This window comes from Siniperca chuatsi, linkage group LG12 (genome assembly GCF_020085105.1).
Source record: "Siniperca chuatsi isolate FFG_IHB_CAS linkage group LG12, ASM2008510v1, whole genome shotgun sequence".
Lineage (NCBI taxonomy): Eukaryota > Metazoa > Chordata > Actinopteri > Centrarchiformes > Sinipercidae > Siniperca > Siniperca chuatsi.
This window is the reverse complement of record NC_058053.1, coordinates 12,934,353-12,947,241: the sequence shown is the minus strand read 5'-3', so window position 1 is coordinate 12,947,241 and position 12,889 is coordinate 12,934,353. Positions and strand designations below refer to the sequence as shown.

The 12,889-nt window shown below is 39.9% G+C and overlaps 2 protein-coding genes across 7 annotated transcripts in view; both read left to right on the top strand.

Moving 5' to 3' along the window:
* The first annotated feature begins 42 nt into the window (after positions 1-42).
* Positions 43-5,600, top strand: tra2b (transformer 2 beta homolog). 4 transcript variants are annotated; one of them, XM_044217957.1, is made up of 9 exons: positions 81-217; positions 2,394-2,653; positions 2,975-3,111; positions 3,275-3,437; positions 3,686-3,874; positions 3,971-4,086; positions 4,830-4,952; positions 5,112-5,182; positions 5,273-5,600. In XM_044217957.1, exons 2-9 carry the CDS (start codon positions 2,627-2,629, stop codon positions 5,281-5,283), a joined length of 837 nt encoding a protein of 278 aa, XP_044073892.1. In that variant the 5' UTR covers positions 81-217; positions 2,394-2,626; the 3' UTR covers positions 5,284-5,600. The 4 variants fall into 4 exon arrangements, with proteins under 4 accessions (XP_044073889.1, XP_044073888.1, XP_044073892.1 ...); XM_044217954.1 differs by lacking the exon at positions 2,394-2,653 and having other exon boundaries at positions 43-217; positions 5,115-5,182; XM_044217953.1 differs by lacking the exon at positions 2,394-2,653 and having other exon boundaries at positions 43-217.
* Positions 5,601-8,799: 3,199 nt separating this feature from the next.
* igf2bp2a (insulin-like growth factor 2 mRNA binding protein 2a) overlaps positions 8,800-12,889 on the top strand; it is a 51,080-nt gene continuing 46,990 nt past the window's right edge. Inside the window, exons 1-2 of one of the 3 annotated variants that reach the window (XM_044217946.1) lie at positions 8,800-9,595; positions 10,759-10,819. In XM_044217946.1, coding sequence (XP_044073881.1) covers positions 9,421-9,595; positions 10,759-10,819 — 236 coding nt within the window. In that variant the 5' untranslated portion in view covers positions 8,800-9,420. Of the gene's footprint in view, positions 9,596-9,645; positions 10,002-10,758; positions 10,820-12,889 lie in introns of those variants that run through there. The other 2 variants (XM_044217945.1, XM_044217947.1) reach the window with 2 other exon arrangements.

Here is a 12,889-nt window from a genome sequence, read left to right as displayed (position 1 = left end):
ATGGCACCTATCCCGTTATCCATATCCAGCGAAAGTCTGAAGGACGGGGAGCTAACGTTTACAGTCGCTGCTGCAGCATAGCAGCACATACACACACATACTGTAGATTGTAGCTAAGCTAGCTGGTTAGCACCAGGGAAAAAAATCTGTCATTTAAATAGCTATATACGCTGTGTCACAAAAAATGAGCGATAACGATAAAGGTTATGGCGAGCGGGTACGTATGAGCTTTGAAGGCTTTGAAACGTTTTTATGGAGCTAACAAATTATTCGGCTTGTATGGAAATGAAATGGTAACGTTAAGTCTTCATATTGTGTTGGCTAATACTGGTTAGCTAACGTTAGCTAGCTAGCGTAACTCTCCAATCGAAATCCGTTACTGGATTATCAGTTATTTTATAAAACATAAACATGCCATTTTTATTTTTATTTGCTAATATTAGATGACTAAAATGAGCCACAGGCGATGTACAGTAAATGATAGCGCCTGCTAATATTCGTTAGCTAGCTGGCTAACGCTAGCTTGTCAACGCTAGCTAGGCCATGGCCCTGTCTTTAAGTATGGGGATTGCAGTAGGCTGCGATGTTGATACCAACTTTAGCCAACCAGCCGGCCAACCCAGTTATTAAAACCCAAACCTGTGGATAATCACAATGAGGGGTTGGATGTTTATCGTTAACATTAATTTTTTATCAGCATCATTTTAGCTATGTTGGCAAATAGCGTTATAAAAGCAGTCAGACGAGCTAAACATCTTGAATATAACGTTAATAGTTAATTCAACAGACCGAAATGAATATCACTTCTATGTCGAATTCTCCAGAAGAAATTAGCCCAATAAATTAAAATTTAGTAATTGTAATATGATAGTAAGCTGTAATTGGAGATAGTAGATAAGAGCTCTATTGAATGATGTGAATTAACGTTTGCTAACATTAATCTTATAATGTCATTATGGTTTCTCAATTTTTGGGCGCGGCAACGTGTCAGTCAAACGACATAATGTGTTAAACATTTGAATCATTTAAAACGACAGCGAACGACCTCAAGATGTCTTCTTCTTCATTTGCATTAACTCGCACATTCAGCCCCCAGTATGTCTACTTCTTGGCAACATAGTGATACGATACTGCAAGCAGCAGGTTGCCAGATTAGATTCATACCCTCTGTCAGTGGACTGACCATCGTGTCTGCACATCTTACAAAACAAAGAACAATTTGCGGTGGTTCAAAAACCACTCTAGAGTAGTAGCTAAACCCCGTGTACTGTTCTTTGCAAGTTGCATCCGCTATGCACAGCACTATAATGGCCAGACTTTAATGCCATTTCTATGTTTGTCTGTTATGTCTTTGAATTTTGGCCTGCTTGTGCCTTGTCAGTGTTTGGCAGGGTTCACAGGCTTGGGAGGAGCATATGTACATGAAGTATATGGAAGTAGTTTGCTTAACAGGCTAGATAACTGCAACTTATAGTCAGTCAAACATTTTTTTAAATTCCCATTTCCCATTATAGTTGTGCATTTATTATCTTACTCCCCTGACTTTTTTTTAGTGCAAGTAAAGGCCACAACGAGTATATATTTTTGTGTGTGACACTGTGTTTAAATAGTTTCTCTTTGGTATATCTGCAGCTTTGTGCTGAAGTTTGGCTCCCAAGGTGTCATGTCTGTCTCCTCAGTGCTAGTGATGCAAGTCAATACAAATGAATAGAAGCAGCATCTTAAGGTCGTTTGGGCTACCTTAAGCCAAGATTTATTTTTAAAAATTAAGGATCTGTTGGTGGGGTGTAATCTTGAGTAGGTATTATTCACATTCAGTGGTTTGATATACACTTTCATGCCTTAGAGGCCACTTGACAGAAATGATGTTTCTAGGATCCATTTAAGAAGGAACACAATTCATTTATTGCAAAAGAAATGGAAAGGTAAAAATGAAAAGTAATCATATCGCATATTATTCTGTCTTTGTGAATGTGTACGTGTATAGGACAATATTGTTTGTTCTGTTTTCCTGATGCAGACGGACTCAGGTGTCTGACATCTTACCAACGTATCAAGATACAACCAGAGTGGAAAAATTTGATGAACGTGTGTTCATTTGCTTACCTTTCAGTTTTGGCAGCAGTTTTCAAGACTATCACATCTTCCTTTGTTAATGTTCGCATCTAAGATGCTTCATACACTTCTAACTCAATGTGGCTGCTAGGACAGTGAACAGTGAATTTAGAACCACTGAAAGTGAAATATGTATAGAACTAACATTAAAGATTTGTATTATGTGGTCTTAAACATTCCCATGCATGTCATAAGATCGTAATAACACATTAAAAGTTGAATGAGGGTGCCGTTTTAATTGTAGTCATATATTCTTCATCCTTTTCTTTTTCATAAAGGTTAAGATTGGACGAAGAAAATGCGGAAGAAGTCTCATGTCCACTTTATTTTCAATAATATGAAGCTCAGATGTGTGAAGCTGAATTGTTGAATGCATGCTAAAACATGAGGAGGGAAGAAGTGTGGGCAGTGTGTGAGATGGGGGAAGTAAGAAGAAGTAAGACAATTGAAGAAAGAAGAATAATATGAAGTAATGAAGTTACAGAAATGAAGTTAAGGAAGTAATCTGGATATGGTCACTGTGCTAAGTAATTTTCTGGTCTGTTTGTCAAATGCGTGCATGTTCTTGTTATTGAATACTACACACATTAGTTTAAATCATTGCAATTTTTACACAAATTTCTGTTTTTTCATCATGTTGACAATTTAATTATATTGATTAATGTAATCATATTGATGTCATGGCTACAAAAATAGCATTACCTGCATTCCTAATCCACAATTCTAAATTCTGTTCTTTTCTGTACTTTTCACAGGATAGTCTTAATTTTTTACTAAATAGAGTTATTTAGGCAAATTTCTCAGTTTGTCCTCTCATTGGTGCTGATAAGAGGTGTGTTGGTGTGTGTGGTTCCTTCAGGAGTCTCGCTCTGCATCCAGGAGCGTGAGTCCACGGGGCTCAGGGAAGTCGGCAAGCCGCTCCCCGGCTCGCTCGCCTGCCCGTTCAAAAGAAGGCTCCCACTCTAAATCTCGGTCACGGTCCAGGTCCAAATCTGGGTGAGTGTCAATTTTTTTGGAGTTACAGTGACAGTGAAAACTCTTCCCTTGTTGACAGACTGGATATATGGATGCTTGTCTGTCTTTTAAAGCAGTCGTAGTGAAATTGGATGTGAATAACCATAGAACCAATATGAATGTTTAAGTATTTCTGGCTATACAGGTCCCATTCCCACCGTGGCTCACGCAGACACTATAGCCGATCTCGTTCCCGCTCAAGGTCCTATCGTCGGCGATCTCACAGTAGGTCCTACAGTGGAGAGCGGCGACGCAGGAGCCATAGTCGCTCACCCATGTCCAACCGCCGCAGGCACATCGGCAACCGTGTAAGTGCTCAATGGCCCTCGTGGGTACAAGACCTTTGTCATAATTTAAGTCAGTCAGCTTTGCCTGTGTTCTTCCTGCATAATGTCATAACACTACTATATACTAATTCAGAATTTAATAATAATAAAGAAACTCAATTGAAAAAATAAACAACACATTTTTGTTATGAGTATGAAGGACTCTTCCAATGGTTAATTAAATTAAAGTATATGATCATATCAGAACCTTAATATCTTTAAAATTGCAGGCTAATCCAGATCCAAACTGTTGCCTGGGAGTGTTTGGCCTGAGCTTGTACACCACAGAGAGGGATCTGAGGGAAGTCTTCTCTAAATACGGTCCCTTGGCAGATGTCTGTATTGTGTATGACCAGCAGTCGAGGCGCTCCAGGGGCTTTTCTTTTGTTTACTTCGAGAACAAAGATGATGCTAAAGAGGTATAAGAAAATGAGTTGACAAAGGCCCATGGCAAAGCTGTTTTTGGAATATTCTCTGGGTTTAAAGAGGTAATTTATATGTTTGTTCACTGTCAGGCAAAGGAACGAGCCAATGGCATGGAACTGGATGGTCGTAGGATCAGGGTGGACTTCTCCATCACAAAACGACCTCACACCCCAACCCCTGGAATCTACATGGGCCGGCCCACATAGTAAGCCACCTGACACGTACTGAGTGTTTGTGTGGATTAATTAGGTAAAATAAAACACAGTTCCTCCATTTATTAGATATGGTCTGATGTGGTGTGCTTTTTTTATTTCAATTTTTAGATCTAATCTATCAAAGGGAAAGATGAATGCTTCTAATTTCTAATTTTTCTAATATCTGAGTGATCATCTTCCAAATATCTGGTAAAAATGCGTTTGCCCATTAGGAGCTAATATTACTGTAATTTATTTGGAATGAAGTTTTTAATGAGCACCCCAACTTTGACAATGTTATTCAATCTATTGAGAACAAGGGTCACTTAAATTGAGTGTCACCTGCATTATTATCATAAAAGTGACTAAAAGCATAATATTGGGAAAGTGTATGCTTTTATGCTTTTGGGGCAAGTCCATCAGTACTAAACTGATTCGGCTCTGGCTACTTAAATTTGCTTTAATTAAAGTGACAGATTTAGCTTTAGTATTGTTAGTTTGTTGAAACTGTACCAGATGCAGAGCTCAGTCAGGTAGAAATAACGTGAGTTTATTTAAAAATGCACTTTTGGTGTTTACTTACAAAATTATTATTAGGTTGAATGTAAGGCATGTTGTTGCTTCCTGTAATCTTAAGACCTCATCATAATACTGTCTTATGAAATTGTAAAAATAAAATAAAACATAACTGTAAAACAAATTGTTAAGTAGGAAACCCTAACAAAATCTCATCTTCGTATTGTCTTCTGTGCAGTGGTGGAGGTGGTCCAAGCGGTCCTCGGCGCTCTTCACGTGACTACGACCGTGGATATGATCGTGGATACGACAGAAGTGGCTATGATCGCTATGACGACAGGGACTACTACAGATCATACAGGTGACTATGTCACCTATTTAAGCAGTAATCCTGCATATAATCATTGGGAAATTGATTCTCAACTCGTGGTATCTTGTAGTCTTGTTCACTTTCTTTTTAATAGCCTCTGAAGTTGACAAAAATGGAAAAAAGAAAACTAATAATTTTGTCTTGTTTCAGAAGGCGATCTCCATCACCATACTACAGAGGGGCTTACAGGTCTCGGTCCAGATCACGGTCTTATTCTCCCCGTGAGTCCTTTTCATAAACCGTTTTATTGAGGGATTCAATAGGTGGCAATGTGTTGGGAGTTTGTCTGATGACTCTGCTTTGATTCACAGGTCGCTATTGAACGTTGCTGTCAAGCCCCTCCTCTTCCCAAGCACAGACAGGAAATGTTTCTGAGTGGTATGACTGATTTCAGAATAGATATTCTTTCTTAAGGTGATCATCACACTTCTGTTTGCTAATGTACATAACCAGTAAATGTATACTGAGATCAGTTGTGAAGCAGTGTCATTTGACATGACTCAAGCTGTCCCCTCATGTTTTTAATTTTAAATGTATAGGCAACATCTGCCGTAAATAATATATTAATGTTTTGATGGGTTTTTTGTATACAAATTGAGGGAAAAATCATCTTTGAACATATTAAAAGGAAGATTTTCACTTTGACTCATGTCCTTCCTTGCATCACTACCACATTGTCTAACTATTTGCTGTTGCAAGGCTGTTATCATACAGAGAAGGATGTATTAAAGACTTCAACTTATCGCATTGCTATGTGCTAATTTCAACAGAATTTTAGTTCTCTCAACTTTAACAATAAAAACTGGAGAGCCACTATTAAAACACATTTGTAAATCAACAAATGAGAGTAGTGCGCATGCGCCAACGTGCATGCTGCCTGTTGCTGTTGCTCCGTCTTAAAGAGTTTCCCCTCGGGGATCAATAAAGTATTTCTGATTCTGATTCTGACTGATGATGATGGCCTGAGCTCACAAATCAAGTCTAAAATGCTTTACTCTTATAAAAACAGACGAAATGTATCCAAGTTACCAGTTAAGCTCTTGTTAATTCATACTTAGGAAAATACCTAGAAAGTCTGTTACTTGAACTAAACTAGTGTTTTAATATGATTTATCCAACTTTTTTTAAAATTGGTGTGCCAGTACTTGAATGGGTATGGCTAAATGCATTAGTAAAGTTTGATGTTATCGAATAACCCCTGAGGAAAAATATTAAGAGAGCCACTTATTCCCTTAGCCTGGTTTCAGACCTTTAAATCTTTACCCACATCTCAGATTCAGCAATTCAAATAATCATGATGTGAAACGAATTGGCAATTCAGGCTGATTGTGAGGCTAATATTCCCTGATTAGAAGCCATAAATCTATATATTTCACCAAGAACACTGTTTAAAATATAAACTACCACCCACCATGAGCTGAAGAGAGAAACTGCCGAGCAGCATGTGGCTGTGAGGTCCTACATCTACCCCTACTGGTCACAGAGGAGTCCGAACTTGCTCCAGCATCCATGACAGACAGCACAGTTCAAAACATGAGAAACTTTCACTTGTCACTTAGTTTATTGTAGTTTATCAGTTTTTTGCCAGTGGTAAAAAAAAGCTCATAAATCCTAAAGTAAAGAGCAGTAAAAACAGGCTGCTTCTTTAGTTAAAGGGTCAGTTCACTCAAATTACAAAAAAACCCAACATTTTCTCTCTTATCTCTAGTGGGATCAACGCATGCAGATCATTTTTGTTTTATTTGTCAAGGTGCTGAAATATCCATTCTGAGATTCCTTCATCCCAATATGAAGGAGGTTAATGGATTTCATTTATAGTGCACACAGCATTGAAAATGCTGTTTTTCTTTTTTTAGTAATTTGAGTGAACTAACCCTTTAAATAAAACTTTAATAGTATTAGCACCTAAAAAGTAAGTGATAAGATGTAGTTGATTGGAAATGGTCTTAACTATTCTCTATATCTATTGTATTTTATACATTTTAGCATATGCTTTGCATGTAAATTTCCCAATATAAAAAAACAATAAAAGTAATGTAACAAAAAACGAAACAATCATTTAAACTGCCAGTTCCTCAAAACAGTACTTGAGTAAATAGTTAGTTTACACTTTGGTTTATTTGCACAGCATGACAGAAGAATGGAGCTTTGACACAGTCTAGATATTAATTTCATTTTAATTCTAGTTTGTTTTTTATGCTGTTGTTCCTTTATCCAACACCCCTGTTATGTATGAAGAGAGGCATAAAGCAAGTCATTGAAATACAAAAAGGTAATAAGGTAAATCAGGTTCCTAAGTGTTCATATAGAGAGGAAAGAGGGAAGACCAATGAAAAGACACCGGTCACACAGCTGACCACACCTTGGAAACTGCATAAGCCTATTTATTCCCCTCTTCTACCACAAGTCTACATGTATGTGTGTATTGTTTGTTTTGGTCAGCAGGCCGCTCTGCGTCCCCCAAATGTCACATCCCTTCCAGTTCCAGTTAATTTTCCTCTCTGAGAGGAAATCACTTTGCGTTGGTTGCCTGATATGTCAGCATATACTGACGTAATTGGGCATAACATGTTAACAGGAAAGGATGTAAACAAATCTTGTGCTTTAGTGTGTGGTCACATTTTTTTTATCTGCTTTGTATTTATCCACTTAGGAAAAAAAAGAAAGAAGTCAAATTCTACTGCTATTTAAATGTTAATGCAAAGGCAAGCAGGTTAAAGTAATTGGATATTGTTTAATTTATAAATCATGGATTCAATGTCAAGAGTTGTTAAATTAATATAGTAATGATTCAGTGCGGTAAATGAGTTGTGAAATGAATGGGTCATTTGTTTGAACTCTGAATGAGTCTCCGCTGGCAGCAGAAAGGCCTGAAACAACTGTGTTAGCATGTCATCAGGAAAGTAACTAAAGAGCTGTTTTGTAAATAGGCCACAGCTTGGACATTCCTCTGTTCACACACTGACGTAAACAAGGAGAGGAATGGTCACTCCTGCTGCTGGCACTCTCTCCACTCCAGTAGGGTGGCAGTAATGTTCCAAGGCACAGGCGAGTCACATGTAGAAACACTCAAGTGCTGTAGGCAAAGGCTCCTCCCTTTGGTAACTAGTGTAGGTGCACACGTCCATGCATGAGCACTGCAGCCTTCGCCATGCAGCTCTGTGTCCACACGGGGCCCTTCCCTTACATTTCAGCTTTTGTTTTGAAATCCACCTCACTTTCTTAGCTTTGCTTCCCTCCCAAACACACCCACGTGCACACACCTACATCACACACACACACACACACAAGAAGATGCTATACCATGTCTGTAGCCTGGAGTATGAGCTCAGACTGGCTGAGTGACACCGCATAGAGGGCGCCTCCCTCGTGCACAGATACAAGTGAGGGCCAGGATTCCCCCTCGCTTATCAGCATCTACGAATAAATATTTTCTCAGGTTTTACATGTTGCAGTTGGATTTATTGGCACTACCCACGGGTTGAAATGCAAAGCGAAAGTGTCGCCACCTTTAATAACATTGTGTAAAGTTAATGGGACGTAAGCTGCAGGTCTTAAACAGTGGCCCCTGATGAGGATGTAGCCTATAGCAAAAATGTAGAAGTTTATTTCACTCTTATATCTGCGCAAGGACAAAATGTACAAGAATGGCTGTTTTAGGTTTCACTTTCTGTATTATTTTAAACAATAGCCTTTATGTTCTGTTCTTCCAGTTTTATAACTGTAGTCAAATACTACAAGATCATGAATGTTATCTCAGATATTTTTATTACAGGATAATATCTCAAACAGGCGTCCACGTCGAGGTTTTGACCTCCTGCGTACGCCGGCTCCATAGATCCAAATTTCTGTGTCGCTCATAAATAAAAAAAGGCAAAGTGTGTGTGATCAGTGACTCTGTTTGGGTCGACAAGTACAGTGACAACGACTTGATTTTCCACACAGTAGCCCTTTTTCACTCCCCCAGCTTGGAGCGACCTAAAGCACTGCCCTTAGGCCTATTATGATTTGATGAAATAACCCTACTGCCTCCTTTAAGCCCATCCCTTTGCTGAATGTACCCAGTGATCATCATGCCACTTTCATACCCTAATGCACTTTCTACGCCGGAGAACCAAGAGTGATCCCACATGCACCTCCAAACATTTTTTTTCTTGTGATTTTAAGGGAGATTTTATTTAGAGGCGGTGCTTGTCGGTTCCAGAGTAGCGTCGTAACGACACTTTTCCCCCCAGTCCCTGTTAAAAGAGTTAGACCAGGGCCAGAGTTGGTGCTGGGGGGTCGCCTATAGTTTAGTAATTTCCTGGGGGGTGATTGCTGCGTGTTTTTTAAAAAAAATCCCAGCTGATTTTTCTATTTTCTCTTTCATTTTATTTTTTATTTTTCTACTTATTTGAATATCGCCACTCTCTCACTCTTAAGATCTGATACCCCTTCGAGATTTTGCTCCTTTCAGATCATGAACAAACTATATGTTGGGAATTTAAGTCCTTCGGTCACTGTCGAGGACTTGAAGCAGCTCTTTGGGGAGAGGAAGCTGCCAGTGGCCGACCAGGTCCTACTGAAATCCGGCTATGCTTTTGTGGACTTCCCCGACCAGAACTCGGCCATAAAGGCTATAGAGACTCTTTCTGGTAAGTGTGGATTTGATAAGTGATGCTGCTGGTGACAGGAAAAAATTCACAGCGGGTCAAACTGCAAGATCGAGTTAAAAACACAATAGCTCAGCGTGTCCGAAATGTGAAATATTAATCATTGTTTGTGGTATTTCTTTATTTGCTCGGGACGGTGTTTGCGATCACATCCGTGTGCCATCAGAGTTTAGATGAACGCTCAGCAATGCACGCTCCAACCAAAAAAATGGATAAATTATCGATCACAGGACACACTCGGGGCTTTAGTGCCCGTTTGCCTTAAGAAAACACGAGCCGTCGTATCGCTATTAACGCGCACAATAACCTATATTTTGGAGATTCCGATAGTGTGGGGCGCTACTTTGCAATCACCCGCTGGAATGTATGGGATGGTCTGATGGTTCGGGTAGGCATAATTATTTTTCACTTATTTTTTATCTTGATTTTATTGAAGAGAGCAGAGCGAAGCGACCGCGGAAAACTTGTCAGATCCATGTTCCTCTGATGTCTGGGTATGTTTTTACGAGGTGTCTTGGAGGTGGGTCACGGGGGTCCGGAGGAAAGAGCTAATAAACAGGTAGCTGAGGGGGGACGAGGTGAGACGCTAATTCCGTGCTGCGCCAGGCCACTCATAATAGTAACGAAAACCCGTGTTCGAGCTCCGCCGAGGAGCGCTTCAAATTCACCTCCGGCTCGGGCAACACGGAGAAATAAGAAACACCTACCTAGAATAGAAAGAGTATAAGTCATTCTCCTTTCAAAACCATCTCTTCTTTGATGTTGCATTCTTTACTGAGAGCAGGAAAAAAAATACCCCTCATTGCACTGTGAGGGTTGTGGGAGTGGAAAGCATGGCTGCCCGTTTCCCCCCATAGGCTACTATATAAGCTTATCATGCTTCATTTTGGCGCCGATTCCCTCAATTGTGACTCTCAAAATGTCTCACTGTGGTTGTTTTAATCTAAACATACCCAGTTTATCCGCCGCCGTGCGCACAACGCGCCCGTGTAGAGTACTTTTTTGGAGGGGGGGGTTGGCAGTTTGAATGGGGACGCACCTACTTGGTGAAGTGATTCAAAGTGTTGCTGTGTAGGCCTACCAGTTTGCATTGTTACTTTCATGGCACACAGCTAATGTTACACTATCAATTTTCGTCCCTACAGGTAAAGTTGAATTACACGGCAAGGTGATAGAGGTAGACTACTCTGTTCCCAAAAAACTAAGGTAGGCCTACAATCTGACACACACTCACACACACATTGTGTCATACGCCTATACTGTGCACCCATGGCAGACTGTGTGACCTGTAGGCTTCCGCTGTGAAATATAGCTCGCAGATTTACCCTCTTTCCTCGGCTTGTGTGTGTGTGTGATTCTTTTAAAGTGGCCGTTGTTTTATGTTCTGGCGATGGAAATGTTACTGCATGGGTATTAAACAAAAGAAAGAAAGCGACAGAGAAACAGTTTAGTCCCAACATCCGCAGAACACACGGTGGCTGCTGCCATATCGCGTGATCTGCAGCAAGGGCCTCTCCCACTGTAACACACGGACACACGCTAAAAGTGCATACGTGTAATAATTGCATCTTAATTGAATCTCTAATTTAAGCTGTAATCAAACTTTCATATTGGCACATACTTAAATTGTTTCCCCACGAGGCTATTTTCCCTGTAGTATGTAGGCGATAAAGTTAGGTTTCATTATTGACTGTAACACTGCAATGCACGGTGAGTTGCATACCAATCAGCTGAGCCTCTCCTCTGGTTACTATATGCATGTGTGTGTATGTATGTGAGAAACACAGACGGTGTGTGTGTGTGTGTGTGTGTGTGTGTGTGCGAGAAAACGCGAGTCGAAGGTTTTGTGAGCTAATCTATAGGTCAAACCCTAAACTCCACAAACCACGACACCACTGCCATCCTATGTGTATATCATTTGCATCAGTATGTCCACGCAGTATGCAAAGACATCCACCATCTTTTAATTGCATGGAAATAATAATTAAACAAGCATCCCCTCCCCTGTGCGTAATGCGTAATAAACTCATTCGTTTGTGGCAGATTATGCAGCGTATACACTCTCAACACGTATAGAGCAACCCCCTTTTCACTACAATGCCCTTGGCTGTAGGGAAAGACTACCTTGCGTGACAAAAAGGTAAATATTCAAGCCCCTTGTGGAGGAACACGTGACCCACACTTTATGCTCTTCCAGCATAGTCCTCCCCCTTCAGTGCAGGCTTCACTTTCCTGCATTACAGCTCTCGCGTTTTTTTTTTTGCTGTGCCACACTGTACAGACAAGTCTGTATGTTTGAAATGTCTAATAATCGTACTGCTATGTTATTTCCTCGCTTTGTGGCTCGATTTGTAGGCGTTTTGAAAGCTGCAAGGCGCAACATGGTGTACAAGCCTGCGCCACTCCCCACAGTTAATGTGCACGTAGGCCAAGGCAATGTTGGAGAGCCTCATAATGGCTGCCATGATGGCCCTGTACACTGCACGGCTATAGGCGGAATCAGATGGAACTAAATGTCCAAACATGTCCCTGCATGTGTCCAATCGGCAGTGTGTGGAGCTGCTGGACGCGCTTGCGTGTTCTGAACGGGCCTTTAAAGCGAAATCTTCGCCATATGAGAGAGGTCGACATGAGCGCAGCGTGTCAGACGTACAGGTGTTCATTTTGAAACACCCCGAGAATCAGTGTGAACTGGGCGAAATCACATGTGGAGGTGTAACTCCATATTATCTGTTCAAATCGTTTTTAAGTAGATCGAGCTTTTCCACGGTGATCATTTCATTTATTGTCAAAACCTCCCAAGAGTTTGCCAGAAATATTTACATTCATTTAGAATTTAAAGCTTAAAATGTGTATTTTTGTACTGCAGTGAAGAATATATTTGTAATTTATGAAGGTCTAGCTGATGCACATTATCACTCTTTTTTATATATAATTTTAATCCATTCTACTCTAGTCTATATTTAATAATACAGTTTTAGAATACTCAAATTATATTTCTTTTCTTTACTTAATTTCTAAATCCTTTAGATAATGATATAATAATTAGGTATTGTTATGGATTTGAATATATATATATATATATATATATATATATATATATATATATATATATATGTGTGTGTGTGTGTGTGTGTGTGTGTGTGTGTGTGTGTTACTGTAGTGAAGTAATAGCTAAACAAGGCTTGAGGAGTGAACCAATCATCAGTTTTTGTTTTGTGATTTAAGAAGCTGTGTGTGAGCTCATCTTCAGGCCTGCTGGCATTTCTTGGTTTT

Bases quoted from the DNA above. Each gene is read 5' to 3' on its own strand.
- tra2b (XM_044217953.1), top strand. From the start codon at position 185: ATGAGCGATAACGATAAAGGTTATGGCGAGCGG. The intron at 3,112-3,274 runs GTGAGTGTCAAT...CTGGCTATACAG, and splicing joins CGGTCCAGGTCCAAATCTGG to GTCCCATTCCCACCGTGGCT. The intron at 3,875-3,970 runs GTATAAGAAAAT...GTTCACTGTCAG, and splicing joins ACAAAGATGATGCTAAAGAG to GCAAAGGAACGAGCCAATGG.